Source organism: Scyliorhinus canicula, chromosome 30, assembly GCF_902713615.1.
Source record: "Scyliorhinus canicula chromosome 30, sScyCan1.1, whole genome shotgun sequence".
Taxonomy (NCBI): domain Eukaryota; kingdom Metazoa; phylum Chordata; class Chondrichthyes; order Carcharhiniformes; family Scyliorhinidae; genus Scyliorhinus; species Scyliorhinus canicula.
In genome coordinates, this window is record NC_052175.1 from 15,369,724 (window position 1) to 15,384,720 (window position 14,997).

General features: G+C 53.4%; 1 protein-coding gene across 1 annotated transcript in view; it reads left to right on the plus strand.

Annotated features, from left to right (window-relative positions):
• LOC119958644 (metaxin-1-like) overlaps positions 1–13,454 on the plus strand; it is a 40,940-nt gene extending 27,486 nt beyond the window's left edge. Inside the window, exons 4-8 of the mRNA XM_038787180.1 lie at positions 1,887–1,979; positions 2,093–2,275; positions 4,742–4,818; positions 12,774–12,931; positions 13,180–13,454. Of these exons, the coding sequence (XP_038643108.1) occupies positions 1,887–1,979; positions 2,093–2,275; positions 4,742–4,818; positions 12,774–12,931; positions 13,180–13,403 (735 nt within the window). The 3' untranslated portion in view covers positions 13,404–13,454. The remainder of the gene's footprint in view (positions 1–1,886; positions 1,980–2,092; positions 2,276–4,741; positions 4,819–12,773; positions 12,932–13,179) is intronic.
• Positions 13,455–14,997: the final 1,543 nt, after the last annotated feature.

The window sequence follows — 14,997 nt, forward strand, 5'->3', positions numbered from 1 at the left end:
CGGTACGCTGGCGCAGTGGTTAGCATTGCTGCCTCACGGCGCCGAGGACCCGGGTTTGATCCCGGCCCCGGGTCACTGTCCGTGTGGAGTTTGCACATTCTCCCCGTGTCTGCGTGGGTTTCACCCCCACAACCCAAAGATGTGCGGGGCAGGTGGATTGGCCATGCTAAATTGCCCCTTCATTGGGAAAGAAAAAGAATTGGGTACTCCAAATTTATTTTAAAAAAAGACCGACTGCTTTAAGGGTCATGTAAACGTGCCCCTGCCTCCGAAGGATGCGAGGATTGAGGCAGAACTCATCACGTTGTATGGAGCTGTTTATGAGACTTGCAGAGAACAGCTAAAACTCCCCTCGTTAAAAAATGCCCGGGAGTGTGTGGAATTTACACAATTCACATGGAAAATGTGCCGCTCTCGATCCTGGAGAGAAGCTGTATCAATGCTGGAGCGGATCATAGAATCCCTGCAGTGTGGGAAGAGCTGGGAGTTCAGGGGGCGAAAGAGGCCGACGTTCTGGCCTTTGCCTCCCTGGTAGCCCGGAGACGGATCTTGTTAATGTGGAGGGACCCGAAGCCCCCCCCGAGGGTAGAGACCTGGGTTAGTGACACGGCTGGGTTTCTCAGCCTCGAGAAAATAAAGTTTGCCTTAAGAGGGTCAATGTTCGGGTTCTCCCGGAGGTGGCAGCCGTTCGTCGACTTTCTCGGGGAAAATTAAAATGTCGGCAGAAGCAGCATTCCGGGGGGGGGGGGCGGGTGGATTGCTGTTGTCTGGGTGAGGTGTGTGAAGATTGGGCTGGGGGGGGGGGGGGGGGGGGGGGGGAATGTTTATCTTGCCATGTTGATGTCATTGTTTAAGTTATTGTTATAACATTTTTTCAAATACCTCAATAAAATATTATTTTAAAAAAGGAATCCCTGCAGTGTAGGAGGAAGCCATTCGGCCCATCGAATCGGCAGCGATTTCCCCCGAAGGAGGGTCTCTACCCTCTTCCTCAGCCCACAGCGGCACTTGGCCATTTCTGTTTTTGCCCTCGGCGACGAACGCCCCGACGAGGTGGAACTTCCCCCATTTCCCTGCGGGGTCAGCTCGCCACCCTCTGGGTGAAGAAGGTTCCCCTCATCTCCCTCTTAGTTACATCTCCCAATTTGGTGCCTTGGAATTTTGGAATCATAGGATAGATTTGGAATGCTGAAATGGGAATACTGCTGATTGCTGGTTAGTCGTTGGGGGTGCAGAGGCACGGGTCCGATCCGCGTGTGCACCAGCGGCGGGGGGGGCGTGGGGGGGTGTGGGGGGGGCACTAGAAAGGATCGGGAGACCTTCCCTGACGCCCAATCCTGGCTGAGATCCGGAGGGAGTGACACCGAAGCCACTGTGATTCAGCTCTGTGCTTGCTGGAATTCACTCCCGTCACCAGAGGTCTGGTGAGTCCTGGTAACCACGGCAACCCACTATTTACACAAACAAGGGCAGGAATGTCGTCCCTTCCCGAGGAATTTCCTCCATCCTGAAATGCTTCCAAATTGCAGATGGCTGGCAGTGGGAGGGACCCAGTTTCACATTTCCCGTTTCTTGGCTCAAACCTGAACTTTTTTAACCATTTACAGCCTCAGATGGTCATTTAAATATTGATCACGTCAAAATGTTGAACTGATGCATGTCTTAGCTCACTCTCTGTGCAAGTATTCTGTATGTAAGTCGATCGAGCGTCTTGGTTATACCCCAGCTGTAATACACACTTGGCTGTTATTCTGTGTATAAATCCCTCGATTCAATGCAGACCCATCTTTCTCTTTGTTATGCCCTAAGCGATGTGGATGCACCGATTGCTGTGACCTGCCTGCTGTACTGTTTACTGATATTTCCATCTCCCTTACTATTTTTAGAAATACAATGCTGACTATGGGCTGTCGGCAACAGAGGGAGCCGATACCCTTGCCTTTGCCTCTCTCATTGAAGAGAAGTTGCTCCCTGCGCTGGTGGGTGTTTCATCATTTCGAACCGTCGGTTGCCCCCTCCGCTTTGTTCTTTCGGAGCTGATAGCTGGTGCGCCCAGAGCTGAGTCTAACCTTTCTGCCTTTTCTTTGGCCAGATCTACATGTTTTGGGTTGACTCCAAGAATTACGTGTCATTCACGCGGCCCTGGTACGGCGAGGCCATACCATTCCCCCTCAATTTCTTCCTGCCAAACCGCATGCACACCCGCTTCCTGGAGCGCCTTCGCCTGATTCGGGGTGGTCAGTGGAACGACAACGAAGAGGAGGCAGAGAATGAGGCAGGTGGAATGACTCTAGCACGTTTTTGCTGGCGGAATTCGGGAGTATTAGAACGTAGAACATAGAACAGTACAGCACAGAACAGGCCCTTCGGTCCTCGATGTTGTGCCGAGCAATGATCACCCTACTCAAACCCACGTATCCACCCTATACCCGTAACCCAACAATCCCCACTTAACCTTACACTACGGGCAATTTAGCATGGCCAATCCACCTAACCCGCACATCTTTGGACTGTGGGAGGAAACCGGAGCACCCGGAGGAAACCCACGCACACACTGGGAGGACGTGCAGACTCCACACAGACAGTGACCCAGCCGGGAATCGAACCTGGGACCCTGGAGCTGTGAAGCATTTATGCTAACCACCATGCTACCGTGCTGCCCCAGGAAAGCCGCCGGTGTTGATAGGGCCCACGTTGTGAAGTCAAAACCAAGACAGCTTCCCGTTCTTGAGAGTTTATTGACTTTATTCAGTCTCCCAGCTATCCCCTATTCATAGTCTCTTTTCAGATAGGAAATGGCCAAAACGGACACACTATTGGATGGGGCTGACGGCCACCAGTCAGGCACTGTAACCATAAGAATACGTAAAAGGAAACTTAATTAACATAACTAAAATATCATTCCCGGGGCTGATGATGTAGCCCAGCCCCCGCAGCGCCAACCAATCACAGACGGCCTCAGGTGTAGCGCTGATTACTGCGTACCCCCTCTATATGGTCACTAGGCCGTCAACATAACTGCGGTAGAGGAGCAGGCAGTTGGGTCGGATGGCCCCCCCTAGACCACCAGTTGCCTGGACCTGTTGATGGATCCCCTGTTTGTAAAACAAAAATCAAGAAATCAAATTAATGAGGTCTGTGGGAGGGGGCACTATAATTAAAAAAAAGTCGGAGCTGGATGGATTATCAACCTATTGAGAGACAATGCATAGAATTTACCGTGCAGAAGGAGGCCATTCGGCCCATCGAGTCTGCACCGGCCCTTGGAAGGAGCACCTTCCTACGTCCCCATCTCTACCTCATCCCCGTAACCCCACCTACCATTTTTTGGACAGTTTTAGCACGGTCAATCCACCCTAACCCGCACATCTTTGGACTGTGGGAGGAAACCGGAGCACCCGGAGGAAACCCACGCACACACGGGGAGGACGTGGGACCCTGGAGCTGTGAAGCAACTGTGCTAACCACTGTGCTATCATGCTGCCCACTCGTGTCACAAATTCAGCCTGTCCTGTTATACAATACTCGGATCAAACATAGATTGTACTCTTCCTGGCTCCAAAATGTATTGTTCTCCAAAACTGTCTCGATTACACTGTCTTCATCCTCCAGTCTACCTCTGACTATTTGATTCATCCAATCAATCACAAAGTTTAAAATCTCTTGATTATTGCAGCATCTTTCTTATAAAGCCCCATTATTTCTAGATTTATACACTGCCCTTCAATGTAGCCATTCTCAGCCGGCCAAGAAACTATTTCCACTAGTGACTTCTTTCTTTGCTATTTCTTATTTGTGCCCAAATCTCTGAACTCTGAACCCAAGATCATTTCTCACGGATCGTGTCCTTCATTAACAATGCTACCCCGCCTCCATTTCCTATCTTGTCCTTCTCCAACGTCCATCCCTTTGAATATTGAGGTCCCAATGGTGGTCACTTTGTAATCGTACCTCTACAATGGTTTTATCGTGATTCATTTCTATTTCTGCAATCAGTTCATTTACGCGCTGTGCATTCGATAAAGAGCTTACAAGCTCTTTAAGACCGCACCTGGAGTATCGTGCACAGTATTGGTCCCCTGATTTTAGGAAAGATAGATTAGATCAGTACAGCACAGAACAGGCCCTTCGGCCCTCGATGTTGTGCCGAGCAATGATCACCCTACTCAAACCCACGTATCCACCCTATACCCGTAACCCAACAACCCCCCCCTTAACCTTACTATTAGGACACTACGGGCAATTTAGCATGGCCAATCCACCTAACCCGCACATCTTTGGACTGTGGGAGGAAACCGGAGCACCCGGAGGAAACCCACGCACACACGGGGAGGACGTGCAGACTCCACACAGACAGTGACCCAGCCGGGAACCGAACCTGGGACCCTGGAGCTGTGAAGCATTTATGCTAACCACTATGCTACCGTGCTGCCATTGGATGTGTTGGCATTGGAGGCAGTTCAGAGGAGGTTCACCAGATTGATTCCAGAGATGGGGGGGGGGGATTTGTTTTGTGAAGAGAGATTGAACAGTTTAGGCCGATACCCTCCCAATGATAGAATAAAGGGGAGAGATCTAATTGAGGTACACAAGATGCTAAAGGGTGTGGATAAAGTCGGCGTGGAGCTGACGCTTTCTCTTGTGGGACGTTCTAGAACGAGAGGTTATAATCTTGGAATAAGAGGCAGCAAATTCAGCCAAAATCTGTACTTTATGATGAACTGTGACTATTTGTTTTCAGATCTACAAAGAAGCGCGTGAGTGCTTGACGCTGCTGTCCCAGAGGCTAGGGTCTCACAAGTTCTTTTTTGGAAACTCGTAAGTGGTTTATTTTTTTTCCCTGCCGTGGAGGTGGAGGAGGGGGGGGGGGGGGTTATTTTTCGTGATGGATGCCTGTGATGAGAGAGGCGGGTCATAGCAAACGGCTCGACCTGGCCACAGGTGAGCATCACCGCTAGATGGGGCCTGGCCACGGGTTTTCGGGCTGTGCAGGTGCTGGGCCGGCCTCGCACGTCTGGCTACGTAGTAAGCAAAAGAAAGAGGAGCTTTGAAGGGAAAACGAGAAGTTTGAAGGAAAACGAGACATACGACTTCCTCCCTGATCTATGCCAAATCAAATATTTAAATCGATGCCCGAGGTAGGAAGCCAGAATCTGGCGCCCCTCGATGATCTGCGCACACAGCTGCCAAGGGTTTTGAAATCTGGGGCCAGAATCCTTTGTGTACTCGACGTTTGAACTGACATTGTTGCTCTGGTTGGTGAGTTTATTTATTGTTGGATAGAAATTAACTGAATTTTCCAATTAGGGGGCAATTTAGCGTGGCCAGTCCACCTACCCTGCACATCTTTGGGTTGTGGGGGCGAGACCCACGCAGACACGGGGAGAATGTGTAAAATCCTCAGTAACCCAGAGCCGGGATCGAACCTGGGACCTCGGAACCCTGAGGCAGCAGCGCTAACCACTGTGCCACCGTGCTGCCCCATAATAATAATGAGTGTTTGCACTGTTGCCGTATCTTCGCGCCCACACTTTACCCTTTGGGGAATAGTGGGGGAAGCGCTGGAAGGGTTTCTGAGTGGGTTATCAGGTGGCTAAGCCCCTTTGAACGCTCCTTCTGTGGTCCTGACATTGGACCCGAACCCAGAGCGTGTGGCCCAAAAGTAGAGGAACCACCAAAGCTCCACAAGCCTCCTGTAGTCAAATATAATAAAGGCAGCCAAGGCTTTGAGGGGAAATTTGTACAGCAACTTTTTTCTTTATTTAAAAATAAATTTAGAGTACCCAATTCTGTTTTTTCCCCCAATTAAGGGGCGATTCAGCCTGGCCAATCCACACATCTTTGGGTTGTGGGGGTGAGACCCACGCTGGTTGGTTTTCATCCGCGCCTGAAGATAAGTGATGACGTCAGTTTGAAAACTGTTTCTTGGGAAAACTGGGAATGAGTGACTGGCTTAATTCCCAGCAAGTTGGAATTGGATCGGGATGAATTTTCCGGTTCTCCTGAAGTGACTACCTGCACGGATAACCTGGGGGAGCTTTGCCCTTTCACAGACAGGATGCTTTCACTTAGAGCAGTTAACTCCTCCTGTGCCTGGGTGCAGAGAGAAAGGCTGGTTTATTATTTTCAGCCACCTTCACAGGCATTGTTTGATTTGGTGACGCACTGACACTGATTTTTAGTCTGCAAGCAGCCAGCGGATAACACATCTAACGGGCTGCGCGGAAAAGCGGATTCCTGGGCTCATCAGTCTCACATCAATCCTGCGATCGGAGTTCTGTATTTAGACAGAATTTAGGGTCCATCCTCCTTGACATTCAGACATAGTCCAATGCCTATTCAGGGTGGTGAAGAAGGCATTCACCATGCTGGGTTTTATTGGCCAGAATATTGAATACATGAGTTGGGACGTCTTGTTGAAGTTGTACAAGACGTTGGTCAGACCCACACATGGAATACTGTGTTCAGTTCTGGTCACCCTATTATAGGAAGGATACTGTTAAACTAGAAAGAGTGCGGAAGGGATTTACGAGGCTGCTACCAGGACTTGATGGTCTGAGTTATAAGGAGAGGCTGGGACTTTTTTCCCTGGATCGTAGGAGGCTTGGGGGTGATCTTATAGAGGTCTATAAAATAATGAGGCGCATCGATAAGGTAGATAGTCAACATCTTTTCCCAAAGATAGAGGAGTCTAGAGCTAGAGGTCAGAGGTTTAAGGTCAGAGGGGAGAGATACAAAAGAGACCAGAGGGGAAATTTCTTCACACACAGAGGGTGGTGAGCGTCTGGAACGAGCTGCCAGAGGCAGTGGGAGAGGCGGGTACGATTTAGTCCTTCAAAAAGCAGTTAGACAGTTACATGGGGCAGGGTGGGTGTAGAGGGATAGGGGCCAATCGCGGGCAAGTGGGACTAGCTTAGTGATAGAGACTGGGGCAGCATGGACAAGCTGGGCCGAAGGGCCTGTTTCCCATGCTGGAAACCTCTATGACTCTATTACCAAAGAGCAAGAGCTTTATCTTTAACACTAAATAAATACTGTTGAAAAATGTTTCGCCCGGTTTTGCCTCCACTCCTGAAGGTGCTGACTCTCACTGGGGTACAGGGTCCCCTCTCCTGAAGGTGCTGACTCTCACTGGGGTACAGGGTCCCCCTCCTCTCCTGAAGGTGCTGACTCTCACTGGGGTACAGGGTCCCCTCTCCTCTCCTGAAGGTGCTGACCCTCACTGGGGTACAGGGTCCCCTCTCCTCTCCTGAAGGTGCTGACTCTCACTGGGGTACAGGGTCCCCCTCCTCTCCTGAAGGTGCTGACTCTCACTGGGGTACAGGGACCCCCTCCTCTCCTGAAGGTGCTGACTCTCACTGGGGTACAGGATCCCCTCTCCTGAAGGTGCTGACTCTCACTGGGGTACAGGGTCCCCTCTCCTGAAGGTGCTGACTCTCACTGGGGTACAGGGTCTCCCTCCTCTCCTGAAGGTGCTGACCCTCACTGGGGTACAGGGTCCCCCTCCTCTCCTGAAGGTGCTGACTCTCACTGGGGTACAGGCTCCCCCTCCTCTCCTAAAGGTGCTGATTCTCACTGGGGTACAGGGACCCTTCCTCTCCTGAAGGTGCTGACTCTCACTGGGGTACAGACTCCCCCTCCTCTCCTGAAGGTGCTGACTCTCACTGGGGTACAGTGTCTCCCTCCTCTCCTGAAGGTGCTGACTCTCACTGGGGTACAGACTCCCCCTCCTCTCCTGAAGGTGCTGACCCTCACTGGGGTACAGGGTCCCCCTCCTCTCCTGAAGGTGCTGACTCTCACTGGGGTACAGACTCCCCCTCCTCTCCTGAAGGTGCTGACTCTCACTGGGGTACAGGGTCCCCCTCCTCTCCTGAAGGTGCTGACTCTCACTGGGGTACAGGGTCCCCCTCCTCTCCTGAAGGTGCTGACTCTCACTGGGGTACAGACTCCCCCTCCTCTCCTGAAGGTGCTGACTCTCACTGGGGTACAGGGTCTCCCTCCTCTCCTGAAGGTGCTGACTCTCACTGGGGTACAGGGTCCCCCTCCTCTCCTGAAGGTGCTGACTCTCACTGGGGTACAGGGTCCCCCTCCTCTCCTGAAGGTGCTGACTCTCACTGGGGTACAGGGTCCCCCTCCTCTCCTGAAGGTGCTGACTCTCACTGGGGTACAGACTCCCCCTCCTCTCCTGAAGGTGCTGACTCTCACTGGGGTACAGTGTCTCCCTCCTCTCCTGAAGGTGCTGACTCTCACTGGGGTACAGACTCCCCCTCCTCTCCTGAAGGTGCTGACCCTCACTGGGGTACAGGGTCCCCCTCCTCTCCTGAAGGTGCTGACTCTCACTGGGGTACAGACTCCCCCTCCTCTCCTGAAGGTGCTGACTCTCACTGGGGTACAGGGTCCCCCTCCTCTCCTGAAGGTGCTGACTCTCACTGGGGTACAGGGTCCCCCTCCTCTCCTGAAGGTGCTGACTCTCACTGGGGTACAGACTCCCCCTCCTCTCCTGAAGGTGCTGACTCTCACTGGGGTACAGGGTCTCCCTCCTCTCCTGAAGGTGCTGACTCTCACTGGGGTACAGGGTCCCCCTCCTCTCCTGAAGGTGCTGACTCTCACTGGGGTACAGGGTCCCCCTCCTCTCCTGAAGGTGCTGACTCTCACTGGGGTACAGGGTCCCCGCTCCTGAAGGTGCTGACTCTCATTGGGGTACAGGGTCCCCCTCCTCTCCTGATGGTGCTGACTCTCACTGGGGTACAGACTCCCCTTCCTCTCCTGACGGTGCTGACTCTCACTGGGGTACAGACTCCCCCTCCTCTCCTGAAGATGCTGACTCTCACTGGGGTACAGGGTCCCCGCTCCTGAAGGTGCTGACTCTCACTGGGGTACAGGGTCCCCCTCCTCTCCTGAAGATGCTGACTCTCACTGGGGTACAGGGTCCCCCTCCTCTCCTGAAGATGCTGACTCTCACTGGGGCACAGGGTCCCCTCTCCTGAAGGTGCTGACTCTCACTGGGGTACAGACTCCCCCTCCTCTCCTGAAGGTGCTGACTCTCACTGGGGTACAGGGTCCCCCTCCTCTCCTGAAGGTGCTGACTCTCACTGGGGTACAGGGTCTCCCTCCTCTCCTGAAGGTGCTGACTCTCACTGGGGTACAGACTCCCCCTCCTCTCCTGAAGGTGCTGACTCTCACTGGGGTACAGGCTCCCCCTCCTCTCCTGAAGGTGCTGACTCTCACTGGGGTACAGACTCCCCCTCCTCTCCTGAAGATGCTGACTCTCACTGGGGTACAGGGTCCCCCTCCTCTCCTGAAGATGCTGACTCTCACTGGGGCACAGGGTCCCCTCTCCTGAAGGTGCTGACTCTCACTGGGGTACAGACTCCCTCTCCTCTCCTGAAGGTGCTGACTCTCACTGGGGTACAGACTCCCCCTCCTCTCCTGAAGGTGCTGACTCTCACTGGGGTACAGGGTCCCCCTCCTCTCCTGAAGGTGCTGACTCTCACTGGGGCACAGGGTCCCCTCCTCTCCTGAAGGTGCTGACTCTCACTGGGGTACAGACTCCCCCTCCTCTCCTGAAGGTGCTGACTCTCACTGGGGTTGTGGGGGTGAGACCCACGCAGACAGTGGGAGAATGTGCAAACTCATCATGGACAGACCCGGGGCCAGGATCGAACTTGAGCCCTCGGTGCCATGAGGCAGCAGTGCTAACCACTCTGCCACTGTCCCCCCTCCTTGGTATCGTGAGGCAGCTCCAAAAATCGCGAGTCCCCACCCTGGTTTGACCCTGGATCCAACCACCCTCGACACCGTCCCCGCCACCCCCTTCCAGAATTCTTCCAGTGCCGGGCATGCCCAGAACATATGGGCGTGGTTCGCAGGACTCCCCGAACATCTGGTGCACCTGTCCTCACCCCCAAAGAACCTACTCATCCGAGTCCCGGACATGTGGGCCCGGTGCAGCACCTTAAATTGGATGAGACTCAGCCTCGCACATGAGGAGGAAGAGTTGACTCTCTCCAAGGCATCCGCCCAAGTCCCGTCCTCTATCTGCTCCCCAAGTTCCTCCTCCCATTTAGCCTTCAGCTCCTCCACTGACGCCTCCTCCACCTCCTGCATTACCTTATAGATGTCAGACACCTTCCCCTCTCCGACCCACACCCCCGAAAGCACTCTGTCCATCGTCCCCCGCGAGGGCAGCAAAGGGAATCCCTCTCCCTGTCGCCTAGCAAACGCCTTTACCTGCAGGTATCTGAACATGTTCCCCTGGGGAAGGCCAAATTTATCTTCCAGTTCCCCAGGCCCGCAAACCTCCCGCCAATAAACAGGTCCCTCAATTTACTGATGCCCGCCCTTTGCCACCCCCTGAATCCCCCATTCGTGTTCCCCGGGATGAACCGATGGTTGCCACCCAGTGGAGCCTCCATCGAGCCCCCTGTTTCCCCCCCGATGCCGTCTCCATTGTTCCCAGATTCTTAGGGTCGCCGCCACCACCGGGCTTCTGGTATACCTCTTAGGAGAGAGCGGCAACGGCGCCGTTGCCAAGGCACCCAGGCTCGTACCTCTACATGACGCCATCTCCATTCTTTTCCACGCCCCCCCCCCCCCCCCCCCCCCCATTTGCGCACCATTGACACATTGGCCGCCCAATAGTACCCCAAAAGGTTGGGCAGCGCCAGCCCGCCTCTATCCCTCCCTCGCTCCAGGAAAACCCTCTTCACTTTCGGAGTCCCACGTGCCCACACAAAGCTCAAAATACTGCTAGTCACTCTCCTAAAGAAGGCCCTGGGGATGAAGATGGGCAGGCACTGAAAGAGGAACAAGAACCTCGGAAGCACCGTCATTTTGACGGACTGCACCCTCCCCGCCAACGACAATGGCAGCATGTCCCACCTCTTGAACTCCTCCTCCACCTGATCTACAAGTCTGGTGAAGTTATGTTTGTGAAGAGTCCCCCAGTCCCTGGCCACCTGCACCCCTAGGTACCTAAAACTCTCCCCTGCCCGCCTAAGCGGGAGCCTACCAATTCCTTCCTCCTGGTCCCCAGGGTGCACCACAAACACCTCACTCTTGCCTAAATTTAATTTATAGCCTGAAAAGGTCCCAAACTCAGCTAGCAGCTCCATCACCCCCGGCATCCCTCCCACCGGGTCCGCCACATACAGTAACAGGTCATCGGCATACAACGACACCCTATGTTCCTGTCCACCTCGCACCAAACCTCTCCACCTCTCTGAATCCCTCAACGCCATCGCCAGCAGTTCGATTGCCAATGGGGGACAGGGGGCAATCCTGCCTGGTCCCTCGGTAAAGCCGGAAGTACTCCAGCCTCCTCCCATTCGTGGCCACACACGCCATCAGGGCCTCATATAGCAGCCTCACCCATCTAATAAACCCTTCACCAAATCCAAACCTCCCCAACACCTCCCATAGGTACCCCCACTCCACTCTATCGAAGGCCTTCTCCGCATCCAGCGCCACCACTATCTCAGCCTCCCCCTCAATCGCCGGCATCATGGTGACATTCAACAATCTCCGCACATTCGTGTTCAGCTGCCTTCCCTTCACAAACCCTGTCTGGTCCTCGTGTACAACCCCTGGCACACAGTCCTCTATCCTGGTGGCCAGGATTTTTGCCAGCACCGTGGCATCCACATTAAGGAGAGATATGGGCCTGTATGAACCACACTGCTGGGGGTCCTTGTCCTTCTTTAAAATTAACGAGATCAGCGCCCGTGACAACGTCGGGGGCAAAGTCCCCCCTTCCCACGCCTCATTAAGTGTCCGCACCAGCAAGGGGCCCACTAGGTCCACATACTTTTTATAAAATTCCACCGGGAACCCATCCGGCCCCGGTGCCTTCCCTGACCGCATCTGCCCAATCCCCTTAACTAGCTCCTCCAGCTCAATCGGCGCACCCAGCCCCTCCACCTTCTCCTCCTGCACCTTCGGGAAAGAAAGCCCGTCGAGGAACCTCTCCATTCCCCTCCTCTCCCCCGTTGGCTCCGACCGGTACAGTTCCCCGTAAAAGACCTCATTCACCTCTACCCCCTTCCGCACCACATTCCCACTCTTGTCTCTCACTCCAGCAATCTCCTTAGCCGCATCCCGCTTACGGAGCTGATGAGCCAGCATCCTACTCTCCTTTTCACCATGTTCGTACACTGCCCCTTGTGCCATCCTCCACTGTGCCTCCGCCTTTCTAGTGGTCAGCAAATCAAATTCAGCCTGCAGGCTGCGCCTCTCCCCCAACAGTCCCTCCTCTGGTGCCTCTGCGTACCTCCTGTCCACCTCCAGCATCTTCCCCACCAGTCTATCCCTCTCACTCCTCTCGCTCCTCTCCCTGTGTGCCCGGATGGATATCAGCTCCCCACGAATCACTGCCTTCAGGGCTTCCCAGACCATCCCCACCTGAACCTCCCCCCGTATCATTCACCTCGAGGTACCCCTCAATACTTGCCCGGACCCTCCTACCTCCTCCTCCGCCAACAACCCCACATCCAACCGCCACAATCTCCACAGTCTTCTCAAGGGGAACTGGGGGTAGGCAATCAATGCCCCCTTTTTTCAGCAAAGCCCATATTCCATCAGGGAATGTAAAATTCGCGTTACCCAGGCCCGCCAACCAGCAGGCTCAGGATCTGCTCACTGTGACCTACTTGCTGAACGCTAACTTTATCGGGCAGGAACGTCACGTTACTCTCTGGACCGGGAATGTGTGTTGCCTGCAGTGTGTCTGTGCTCGGATAGCTGTGTCGAATGATGCCTCTCCTCTCCTGTTTTAGACCCAGCTCCTTAGATGCCATCGTATTCGGGCACCTGGCTCCGCTTCTGAAGGCGAAACTGCCCAACAGCAAACTCCAGCAGCACCTGCGCTCGCTCGACAACCTGTGCATTCTCTGTACGTCCATCCTGGGTCTGTACTTCCCAAACGATGACTCAGGTAATCCAAGACGATCCGTGCTCCCCGAGGGGCTCCCCTCAGCCTGCGTCACTGTGTTTTTTGTGTGTGTGAGACTTTGCTGAGATTTGATGCCAAGTTTGCCGATGAATCAACAATAACTTAATCTGAAAGAGCGCTGGGTGGCGGGGGGGGGGGGGGGGGGGGGGGGGGGGGGGTTACAATAACGATCGACACGAACGTAAGGCTCCTCCTGGTTTCCGATGCTCACACTCGTCTGTCTGTTTCAGAGCCTGAATGCAGCTCAAAGAAAATTCCCCAGAACAACTCCTCGGATTCTGACGAAGATCCTCACAAGAGACGCAAGCAGATCTTATCGGTGATTGTGGGGCTTTCCGCCATGATCAGTTATGCTTTCCTCAGCGGGATTCTGTCCATCCAGCGGGTAACAACTCACAATGCACTTCGGCAGCCCTCCCCACTGGAGGAGGATGATGTCGATGAGGGACAGTGAGGGTGGGGGGGGGGAGACGCGGTGATAGAGAGACGGGGCAGTGAAGGGGTGGGCTACGAGGTGCTGGGTGGGTGGGGGGGGGGGGGGGGTGTTCTGACCAGTTGGGACCATTTCTGTGAGCGTACTGCCCCACGATATGACAAGTGGAAATTGTCCGGCCCAAAGACAGATTTCGAGTAGATTCCAGGTCTTAATGTTATTGCTGTTTGCTTGTTTTAAACGTTGAAAGGCTTGTTTAGCTCCGGCCATAGCTACAGCACAGGTCAGGGACAAAGGAAATTACAGTCCGCACCTTTCTGATCCCCGTGTATTGTGCGGGGCGGAGGGGCGTCTCCATGCGATCGCCGCTGTAATACTGAGTTGATGGGAACAGCATCTTGCTGCTACGACAATTCGTTTCTAGCTATCAAAATAAAATTCTGTTGCCAGTTATGTGTGTAGTTCACTGCAGGGAGCGGATACTCTACAACACGCACTCAAGGTTAGATTCTGGTTTGGGGCATTCGGCCAAGATATGGTGAGGAACAAATTATTGTAATGGTGCAATAAAGTCTCCACCTTGATGCTCGTTAACTCAAAGGGTTTTACTTTGGGCTGTAGCCGTACTTCCTCGAGTTGTATGGAATATTTCGGATCCCATTGTCTTGTGACAATCTGCTTGTTTCCTGGTCAGTTGAGGCTTCAGAATAAGATCATCTCTTAACTGTACATGCACTGTTCCAAGACACTGGGTATCCCACTTTCTGGAAAGCTTTATATTGACCAGTTTCCACAGAGAGCCTCTTCCTCTGCTCCGTTTATCCAGCAGTGACAGGGAGGTGAGAGAGCTGTGTGTGGGTGGTGGGTACGGGCAGGAGTGTCACACCTAAGCACAGTTCCTTCCTCACCTGGTACTATCGAGTAGGTTGTCACTGGGCTGTGGTTCAGCGTGGGAACTAAGCTTGCTGAATGATCCAATAATCCTGTTGGTGCCCGATTAGCTGTTATTTGGCCGAGTCGGCAGCCACGTTCATGTGAAATTCAGCACCTCAGTGCCACCTGATACAGAAAAGCTCTTTCATTTACTCTCCGGCTCGGTGTCAGTTGTCTAATATTAAAGGACGATATTTTTCTGCTGCTGAATTGCCTGTTTTTTAGGGACAATGATCTGTTTTTAACTGTGGGGGAAAAAAAACCGGTGAATAAATTGAATGTTGGAGAGTAGTGTGTGTCCAGAATCACCCTTTTATTTTCATGACCATAGACGGGAGGGTGGTGGTGGTGACGGCAGTGTCGGGTTACTCTCTAGCTTGTCTGCACTCAGTACCGACACTTCCTTCTCTCCATCCGACTGCAGGTAGTTTTGTTGAGCAGGTTTCTCACTGGCTGTTGTACCTTGACGGTGACCACAGCCCATGTCTTGTGTCATTCTCCTGTTAACGTGGCTTGTCTATTAAGGCCACACATTGAGCTTCATTTACTGGCTTGAGTGAGATTCTGTGTTGCAGCACTACAGCTGGTAGGAGGGTGTAATTACAGTGTGACAAGCTGACATAGGAAAATCCCATTATAAATATAGACAGAATTTATAAAGGGAGAAAAGTTGCCTCAAAAA